General features: G+C 48.5%; 1 protein-coding gene across 14 annotated transcripts in view; it reads left to right on the plus strand.

The window, feature by feature from the left end:
- The window catches only part of MTMR14 (myotubularin related protein 14), a 51,890-nt gene extending 42,679 nt beyond the window's left edge, over positions 1-9,211 (plus strand). For 9 of the 14 annotated variants that reach the window (XM_059663469.1, XM_059663468.1, XM_059663462.1 and 6 more), the window contains 2 exons: positions 5,190-5,345; positions 8,601-9,211. In XM_059663469.1, coding sequence (XP_059519452.1) covers positions 5,190-5,345; positions 8,601-8,784 — 340 coding nt within the window. In that variant the 3' untranslated portion in view covers positions 8,785-9,211. Of the gene's footprint in view, positions 1-5,189; positions 5,346-6,889; positions 7,118-8,600 lie in introns of those variants that run through there. The other 5 variants (XM_059663465.1, XM_059663464.1, XM_059663466.1 and 2 more) reach the window with 3 other exon arrangements.
- The last annotated feature ends 1,166 nt before the right edge of the window (positions 9,212-10,377 follow it).

The following is a 10,377-nucleotide window of genomic DNA, read 5'->3' on the forward strand; positions in this document are numbered from 1 at the left end:
TGTCTGTATATTATTCTTTATTTCAGTCAGTGTATGCTTAATTTCTAGTTGGTCTTTTTTCATATCCTCCAGGGTCTCACTAAATTTATTGGCGGTTTCCAGAAAATTCTTGAAAAACTTTATAACCGTGGTTTTGAACTCTATATCCAGTCATTTGCTTTCCTCCATTTCTGTTATTTGTGACCTGTTTCTTTGTCTCCACATTTTTTATGCTTCCCTGTGTTGGTAGAGTGGCTTTGTGTGCTAGGTGTCCTATAGGGCCCAGTGGCTTATCCTTCCCAGTTACCTGAGGTGGACACTCTTGGTGCACCCCTTTGTGGGCTTTGTGCACAGTCTTGTTGTAGTTATGCTTTGATTGTTGTTGGTATCACTGGGAGGAATTGACTTCCAGGCCAATTGGCTGTGAGAATCAGCTGTCTGCAGTGGGAGAACTTCTGTGCTGAAGACACCCTTCTGGGGCAAGACTTGCTTCAGTGAGGCTTTGGTGCTCACTGAGTCTGCCCCCTGAGTGCGTCCCTTATGGATCCGAGGAGTTGTAATCTAATGGTCCCACTCTTACCACTGGGTACGCTGGCTCTTGGATTTAAGGAGGTGCTAATTTAGCCTCTGCCTGAGGCTACCCAGCAGGAGCTATGAAGAGATCTGCAGATTCCCTTTCCTTTTTGGGAGTTTGGAGGTGCCCAGATGAGGCCCAGCTGTGAAGCAATGCAAGCTGCTGTGGGGCCTTGGGCCTTCTCTTGGAAGTTCTGGGTCTGTCTGGCCCAGCTACAGTTTGTTAGGTAATTTTCAGATTGCAAAGGGCCAGGGCATTCATATGCAAAATCCTCTGCTGCAGCCTGGGTGGGGCGGGGGTCTCAGAGAATCAACAGGGCGGAGCAAGCAGCTATGGCTGATCCTCAGCCCTGCCCTAAGGGGCCCCGCGTCTCATTGTCCCCATAATTGCTGCAAGCACCTCTGAGAGAAAGCCGCCCTCAAGTTCCGAGTTCTGCCCGCTGCCAGACAGTCCAGTTTCTCCCCGTATGAGTCCTGGTCCCCAGAGACTTCCCGGAACTGGAGTTCAGAGCAGTCGGGAGCTTGTGATTCCCTCCCAATTCAGAAAGACAGCTGCGTCTTCAGGTGCCAGCCTCTTTCCGCACACTCGAGCCTCTGTACCTCTGCACTTTACTTTCGCAGCTCCTCTGAGTCTCAGCGTGCTTTTCTCTTTCCTTCTAGTTGTAGAATATCCACTCAGCCAGCCTTCCTGTAGTTCTGGATGATGTCCGTTTTGTCTTTTCGTTGTATTTTTTTTTTAAATATATTTTATTGATTTTTTACAGAGAAGAAGGGAGAGGGATAGAAAGTCAGAAACATCGATGAGAGAGATCGATCAGCTGCCTCCTGCACACCCCCTACTGGGGATGTGCCCGCAACCAACGTACATGCCCTTGACCGGAATCGAACCTGGGGCCCTTGAGTCTGCAGGCCGACGCTCTATCCACTGAGCCATACCGGTTCACCATTTTCGTTGTATTTTTGAAGTTATTGTGGGAGGCAGCCATTTCCGTTGTTTACCTATGCCGCCATCTTGGTTTCTCCTGTAAGCTCAGTTTCTTGAATCCCATCTTTAAAGGGGGAGTAATGAACCTGGCCTCTGATTGTGTTTAAATGAGATAATAAATACCTGGCACATAGTAAATACTCATCTTTTCCACAAATGCTCAGTAAACTGTAGCTGTGATTAAGGATTTTGAGGAAGGGAGAGGGATAGAGAGTTAGAAACATCGATGAGAGAGAAACATTGATCAGCTGCCTCCTGCACACCCCTGACTGGGGATGTGCCTGCAACCAAGGTACATACATGCCCTTGGCTGGAATCGAACCCAGGACTTCAGTCCACATGCCAATGCTCTATCCACTGAGCCAAACTGGTCAGGGCTGTGATTAAGGATTTGTCCTTATTAGTTACATATCTGAGGGCCAGTGAGCCATGTCAGGGCAGTGGGCAGATAAAAGGCCAGGCCAGATCTTTTTCTTGCTTTAGCTATGTGGGTTGCACCAGTTTGGCTTGTATGGGTATCCTTCTACCCACTTCTAAAAAGGACTGTCTAGAAAACACCTGCCTGGCCCTGGCCAGTGTGGCTCAGTTGGCTGGACAATCGTCCCCTGCACCAAAACTTTGTTGCAGAGTTCAATCACTGGTCAGGGTAGGTATAGGAGGTGACCTATCAATGTTTCTCTCTCACATTGATGTTTTTCTCTTTCCCACACTCCCTTCTTCTCTAAAATCAATAAAAACATATCTTTAGGTGAAGATCAAAAAATAAAATTTAAAAAGACACCTGCCCTAGTTGGCCCACAGCAAGTATCTAGCAGGAAGTGGGGGGAACGTGAGAGTTGCAGCTTTCTTGGTGTTGTGAAGAGGGCCTAGGCCAGTGATGGCGAACCTTTTGAGCTCAGCGTGTCAGCATTTTGAAAAACCCTAACTTAACTCTGGTGCCGTGTCACATATAGAAATTTTTTTATATTTGCAACCATAGTAAAACAAAGACTTATATTTTTGATATTTATTTTATATATTGAAATGCCATTTAACAAAGAAAAATCAACCACAAAAATGAGTTTGCATGTCACCTCTGACACGCGTGTCATAGGTTCGCCATCACTGGCCTAGGCCATATCCATCTTAGAGAGTGAAATGTCACTAAGAAGCCAACCTCCTGGGCCCTCTGAGTCAGAGGGATATGAACAGATGACCTTAGAAGCAACACTGGCTCCAGTTCTGCAGTTTGAGGTTAGCTTGGCCCCATGTTTCCTCCAGTTCTGTAGATAGATTAGAGGAGGTGGAGCTCAAACCTCTCCCCTCTCCCCTCTCCCCTCTCCCCTCTCCCCTCTCCCCTCTCCCCTCTCCCCTCTCCCCTCTCCCCTCTCCCCTCCCCCCTCTCCCCTCTCCCCTCTCCCCTCTCCCCTCTCCTGCTCTGAGCTTGAGAAAGGGTCTGGGGTCTTATTAAAAATGGTTTGAGTTACTTTGTACTGAAGCTGACTTGGAAGTTTTCCTTTCATTAGGCAGGTTCAGGTGCTCCCTTCTGGTGACTCTTTCCTTTCATCTTTAGGTGTCCCCTCTAGCCAGCTAATCCATACTTGCATTTGTAAGCACATCTCTGCTTAGCACAGTCCTTTGTTCTCAAACCCAGGAGCTGAACAGTTGCTTTGCAACCCTTTCTTTGACAAAAGCCTCAAGTAGGAGCCTGTTCTCACTCTTGAAAAAGATGCAGAAGATGGCTGCTTGCTGAGATGGCTTCATGTCCCCTGGGATCATGTACCCTGCTGCTATCTGCTAGCTTCCCATCTCACAGCTGATCCTGGCTGCTCCAGGTGTCATTCTTGCCTGGGTGTGCTACCTGCTGGACACTGGGGAAGTAAAGGGAAGTGACTAGCCCCAAACCAGGAATCCCTGCAGGGAACCTCACTGCAACCACATTCTATCTGTCCAATATTTTACCATTGGTGGTTTGAGTCTCTGCTAGCCCTGGGTGAGTAAGGTTGAGGCATAAGAAACCTTGGTCCTTGCCCCAGGAGTGCCTTATTCTGCCAGCCTCTTCTACTCAGCATCCCTTTCAGTCCCTCAACACTCTGGTGTTTAGGAATTGTTCTCTCACAGCCACTAAAACTGGAAAAGAAACTACCCGAAAGTTTGAATAGTAGATGAGATTTGTGGAGCCAGGCTGATGTTAGCGGGGTTGTGCTGACGGAAGGCCTGACCTGGAGGAAGCCGAGGGCATGTGGCCTGTCCTCTCCTGTCTCTTTGATTTACAGACAGTCTGAGTCCTACAGCCTGAGTTTCTAGTCTCCATCTAGAAACAAGAACGCCCTGGTTTGTTGGGCACTAGGATCTTCCACCAGGTACCAGTCCACATCCTGTTCTCATCTCTAATGCTGCTGTCACACACCTTCCGGAGTTTAGCAGGAATGATGAATGTGGCAAGTCTCTGTGTTACAGGAGGTTCTGACTCGTGGTGACTTTAATGTAGAAAGCCATCTGTTTTCTCTGGTCTCAAGGTAGTTCTGTTGTAGGACAAATCTGTAATCAAACTTGGCTTTAAAAATCTTTTCTTGTGCTGCCTAGCTGTGGGACCTTGGGCAAGGGCCTTCACTGTCTGGGCTGACATTTCCCTGTCTCTAAAATGGGAATGGTTAGGTAGGTATGGGAGGTGATGGGGGACTGTCGCTCTTTACGTCAGCCAACTGTGTGGGCCAAGATCAATGAACGTTTTCCTCTGTTCCATACTCCCTACACCACTATTCATGCTTCTCCTCTGATTCTGGGTCCCTACAGGAGCACCTTCTGCTATTCTTGAATTAAAGAATAAAGGGTCAAGCATCAAAGATGATGCATCTCTGGAGTCTGGGACATGGGGTAGCTGATGGAAGGGTTTGTTTGATATATCCCTCTCTTCCTTCCTCTTCTAATGGCTGCGCTGTTGCCCAGAGATGGCAGAGGGGTTGGCTCTGAGTGAGGAGGAGGTGGCACAGTAGATTCCCAATACCATTTTCCTCTCCCTGCACTTCACAAACTTCCATCTGAAACAGGCCTGATGAAGCTGTCAAGTTGCCTGCCTGATTCATCCCTTCCCTCTGGGCGTAGCCAGTGAGTTAGCTGGGTGTGCTTGTGAATGCAAACTAGGGCTCCTGGAAGGCACTGCAGAGTGGGGCTAGGGCTCTTAATCTAGGTCACCACCCTCCCCTCTCCCCAAGAGGCCTTTCTCCCGTCTCTGACAGGAGCTCAGCGGCCCTGGGCTCTGTGTAGCCTCCATTCTAATCTGTGTGCTGGGGAGTATGGGGCATCCAGCCTTGCTCCCCTCCTTTTGGTGCTGTGGATATTTCACTTGTTCTGTCAGACACCAGGGCAGGCTTTGGTTGATGGCTCACCTCTTGTCACCATGCTTTGCTCTTCTTTTGCTTCCTAAAGTCTTTGCATTAAGCATTGTCTTCACAGCTGAGCCTGCCTTATGGTCTGTATTCTTCTTTCTTGGTCTATCCAGCTGTCTTTGCACTTTTGGAGAAAGTGGTTGACTTTACAGATGCTCCACCAACAGAACCTTGTGGCCATGGCCCAGGGCCACCGTAGCAACCAACCCCCACCCCTCCAGTGCTTCCCCTGTCAGGCATATGACTGACTGTGCATCATCTCCCCTTTCTCCTCTCTGCCCCAGATCAGTGGACCATTCCCTGCCCGGATCCTCTCTCTCCACAGACTTTGGCAGCTGGCAGATGGTAACAGGCTGTGGCAGTATTCAGGAACGGGCTGTCCTGCACCCAGACTCCTCTCTCCCTTTCAGCTTCCCGGAGGAGCTCCCTAACAGTTGTCTGTAAGTGTCTTGCTTGAGAAGGCAGGATGCTCCCCTGCCCCTATCAAAAGCTGGTGAGCACACAACCATGCTGGTCAGGAATGAGGCAGCAGCCGGCCCCAGGGAGCTGGCTTGGGATCCCTGCCCCACCCCAGTGTCTTCGCTAAGTATACTTGCTGCTCATGGACCTGGGGTATGGAGGAGGCCTATTATGGGCTGCTCAGAAAGTGCGTTGGAGTGTGTGTTCACTCTCCCCAGCCTCTAACACCCATCCACGGGTGTCTTGGGGCACATCCTGAGGGAAAGCTGGCTGGACTGTAACTATAGAAGATTCTATTTCTGTCCAAGCTTTGCCTGACAGGAGAATCCTTTGAAAGCAGAACAGTGGGGAAGTGAAGGTAGGTGTATGGTGGAGACCAAAGCCAGAATGTTGCTGGGTTAGCTCTAAGGCTGTGCTCCTCCCCATTAGAACCAAGGGTTCCATGGCAATCCCTCCTCATTTTTGTCTTCTGCTTTTGCCTCTGGTCAGGAAAAATTAAAATCCCAAGCCTATAAAATCTTCTTGCAAGCCTATAAAAGCGTACAAAATATTGGACTTCCAACTCCTATAAAGTATCCACTTGAGCAGCTGCCCTTGTGGCAGTCACCTGCCCCCTGCCTGCTCTGCTGCTGTATAGATGTCAGGAGTGGGGAGGGCCTCTGGTGAGCTTGTTGGCCTCTACCTCAGCTGTGGCTGCCTGAGGGACCTCACCTCCCTACCACAGGTGAATGAACTCGGGTTAGGGATTCATCCCCCCACCAGAAATCCAGCTCATTCCCACTAGTGCTCACTGGTTGGAGACAAGCTGCCCTGGGAGTTGAGAAGGTCCCTGCTGAGGGCAGGCAAGGGCTGGACCTTGGTATTCCAGGATGGCACTCACAGGCCCTGGCCTTGCAACTGGGGAGTAAGAGGCCACTGGTGCCTGGTATAGCCTCTAGCCATGCCCTTAAGCCAGAAACAAGGTCCCTATCTTTGATTTTTGAGATCAAAAAAGATAGTTGCACCTTTCTGTAGGGACTTTCTATTTGTCACACTGGCCTAAGAGTTATCTCTGGAGTAAATAGACATCTCTGCGCCTGCTTAATAGCATCCCGCACTTACCTGGCATTAGCCACTGAAATAGGCAACTCTGGTCCCACATCCTACAATTTATACCTTAGGCAGCTCTCTGAGCTCATAGTTCAGAATTCTGGTTGGTTCTGGTGGTTCCCAGAGGAGGGCTAGGTTCTACATGATCTCATGGCCTCCAGGGGTGAAGTCACTCAGTATGTGCTTGGGCTTTATTATCAGGGAAATTTAGTCGGAATCTTAACTGCTCTGCTCACCAGCTATGTCTTGGGGTATCAGCCTTGACTTCTCTGAGCCTGTTAGCTCATCTCTTGAGAAAAGCTAATGGCACTATGGTAGCTCCAGTCCCTGCCTATCCATTGCCTACCATGTGTCCACAAGTGAATCATATATCCTGTCTGGACTCCAGTTTTTTTGTCTCTAAATAGATTGTGATCTCTCCCCCTCTTTCTCCCAGAAGTGCTCTCATAAGGACCTTTGGATGTTCCCTGTGAATACAAACCACTAATTGGACTTTCTCTAAGAAAAAGCTGAAGATGCACACATAAGCCTCTAGCCTGTATGAAACCTGAGAAAGTAAAAAAGATCTAGGGCCATGCATTTGCCCCAAATGTCAAGAAATACTTGGGAGTTGTTCATGGTATTGCAGGAATCCAGTATCAGCTCCATTTTCTTAGTGCTGCTGTAAGAGCTACTTGACTTTGTTTCTCCCTAAAACAACCTTCCCCTCCTCCTCCTCCTCCTCCTCCTCCTCCTCCTCCTCCTCCTCCTCCTCTCTTCTCCCTCCCCCTCCCCTTCCTCCCTCCTTTCCTTTCTTCCTTCCCTCCCTCCTCCACCTCCTTATTTCCCTCTCTCTCTCTCTCTCTCTCTCTCTCTCTCTCTCTCTCTCTCTCTCTCTCTCACACACACACACACACACACACACACACACACACTCTTCACTGCCACCAATCTACTTCCCTAGATCTGCTCTCCCCATACTTACCCAGGACTGTCATTTATTCTCACAACTCCATCTGTTCCCCAGGCCCTCGGGTGCAAATCATTTGGGCTTGGGAATTGTGGACATTTATGCTGCTTCTGACAAATTCCCAGGAGGGATTATCCAGAGATTGGTCTCTTTCAGGAAATTTTGGGGTAAGTTAGTCAGGGCTAGTCTTTGTGCTTAGATAGATGGGAACATGAGAGTTTATCATATGTAGGTGTGTCACCTGTCTCCCTCCATTTGAGTTCCTGACCTTTTCTCTGATTCCATGTCCCTCCCACCTCTAGACTGCATGCCTTTTAGTCCAGGTATTGGATGTGACTGGTACCTCAGGCCTCTTCTATTAAAGAATCCTTCAAGGCAGTGGTCACCAACCTTTTGGACCACACGGACCACCGGTTGGCGGCCGCTGCTTCAAGGTGTCAGACAGTCTCATATGGAGCATTGATAAGTCTAAGTTTTCATGCACTTACCTCCTTCTTGACTTGTAATTCCAGGCCAGTGAGAGAGGAGGGGTTTCCTATCTTCTGATCAGTGCCTGTAGAGGCCAGAGAAAGAAAAATACTTGGAATCAGAACAGGAATTTTGCTGGAAAAGCCAGCACTCTCCTAGCTGTTTACCTGGTGTCACAGTGACTAAAACAAGGTGTAGCTAGAACATTGGGGGTTTCCAGTGAGGACCCTGGCCTCGCCAGGGCACTGCCAAGAATTTTCTCCCAGGATGCTCCACGTCGTGTCCTGGCCTCAAGAAAGCTGAGGCCTTTGGTTAGCCAAGGCCTGGTGCCTGATACTAGGGTCTCTCCCTACAATGAGAGGTAAGGCTTGTAACTCGGCTTGTTCCTACTAAGGAATGGAAGCCAACAGCTGTTGGAGCAAACTCCCTCCTGCTTGGCATCTACCCTCCCTCATTATCACAGAGATGGTTGTTCCCCATAGGAAGTCAGGCCAGTGCCCCGATAAAAGGTGCTGCTGCTAGGTAGGAACAGTAACCTGAAAATGGAGAGGAATGGTTTAAGAGGGGAACAGGATCAAATGTTTGGGGCTGGAACCATAGGGTAGTGTGACCACAGGACAGACGTTCGTCTTGTGCTGATGAAGACAGAAGGATAAGCATTGTGACATGAGGATGAGGATGTTGGCTCCTGCCCCATGGTGATGCATTTATTCTTTTCCCCTCTCCATAGGCTCGCAGCCTTGAGTGAACGGGAGACTCGCCTGCAGGAGGTGCGCTCAGCCTTCTTGGCTGCATACAGCAGCACCGTGGGGCTTCGGGCAGTAGCCCCCAGTCCTTCTGGTGCCATTGGGGGCCTGCTGGAGCAGTTTGTGCGTGGCGTCGGACTCCGGGGCACCAGCAGCAGCACCTTATGAAGCAGCCAGCCCACAACAGTTTCCTGCTTCTCTCTCACCTGAGCCCTGAGTGGAATCAAAGCCATGCCTGGCCAAAGGGTGCTTTTTTAAAAGTCGGGGGAAATGTCCTCACTCCCCCATCTGCATCATGCACATGGCAGCCCCAAAGCCGAGCAGGGCCAAGGACAGGGTTCTCCAAACCTCAGCTTCCTAACTGGTGACCACCACCCCTCCTCTTGTCACTGTCTCCCACCCACTCTAATCATTGCCAGGATTCCCACCAACTCAGAACTGTATGGGGTTCCCTGGGGCCTCATGGAGGCCAAGACTTCACAGATGGCACCTCCCCCCAACCCCCCTTCTATGTGTTTCCTGGGGAGGAGGGGCTCACCTGCACTGAGAATAGGCAATATGACACAAAATAAAATCAAAGTCTTTTTGAACAGCAGCTCTTTTGGGCATTCTCATTTGGTTGCTATCTTTGTGAAGTTATTTGGAAGGTCTCACTGTCGTTCCTTGTGCTGGAAAAAGGGGTTTGGGGGCTATACCTCAACTCTTGAGCCATGATAGTCTCCTCAGTGAGATGGGGACATGTAGTCACAGACTGTTAAGGGGTTGAAGCAGTTGTCCTCAGGGCTGATTAGGCTCTAGTCACCTAGGGAATCTGTTTGTCTATGCAGATTCTTAGGGCTGCCTGAAATTTAGACTTGCAGTTGCTGACATTTTCATTTAGGTGGGAACAGGGTGGGGGTGTGTATGTTCATTTTAAATTCTGCAGGCAACACAGTCCTAGTACAAGTGACCTGCAGCCTCTGCCTATAGTGGAAGGACTGGCTTCTAGGACTCTGGAGGCAGGAGTTGGTGTGGAGAGGATGGATCTGTGTGATCACCACTCTCATCTACAGCAAGACCAAGAGGGCTGCATCCTCACAGATTGTCTGCATCTCTAACACCATGAATTCATGAGAGTTCAAAGACCTGGGTAGGGCTTTGCACAGTGCTGTTAATAGCCATTGTTTTACTGAGCTCTGGCTGCTGTTGTTTTTCTAATGGGTTATTTTATTTTTATTTTTTTATTAATCCTCACCCAAGGATATTTTTCCATTGATCTTTTTTTTCTTTTTAAGATATATTTTTATTGATTTTTTTACAGAGAGGAAGGGAGAGGGATAGAGAGTTAGAAACATCGATGAGAGAGAGGTATCATTGGGCACTATGGGTTTTTTTTTGGTTTTTTTTTAGTTTTCCATATTTTATTCTGACATCATATTTTAAAAACAAAAGGACGCAGACATTAGCACTATTAATGCCTTTTTCTTTAGATGTGGTTTGACCTCTTTCCTTCAGCCTCTTCAAGGTCCGATTTCGACACTGCCCATTTGCTGTGAAAATATCAGAAGGGGTCATCTTCGAAACAATATTCCAGTTGGACTTATTCACTGATTAGCTGCATAATTTCTTCTAAGACATTTGTAACAGACACAACATATATAGGATTTCAGTTTGGGTTTTTTCTTTTTTTTCTAGGTATGATTCCTGCTTTCCATTCATGTTTTTTTGTTCTTTTGAATATATAGCACAATATTTTATTATTAAAAAAGGTTTGATGTCTCA

The sequence above is a fragment of the Myotis daubentonii genome, chromosome 14 (genome assembly GCF_963259705.1).
Source record: "Myotis daubentonii chromosome 14, mMyoDau2.1, whole genome shotgun sequence".
In the NCBI taxonomy this organism is placed as follows: domain Eukaryota; kingdom Metazoa; phylum Chordata; class Mammalia; order Chiroptera; family Vespertilionidae; genus Myotis; species Myotis daubentonii.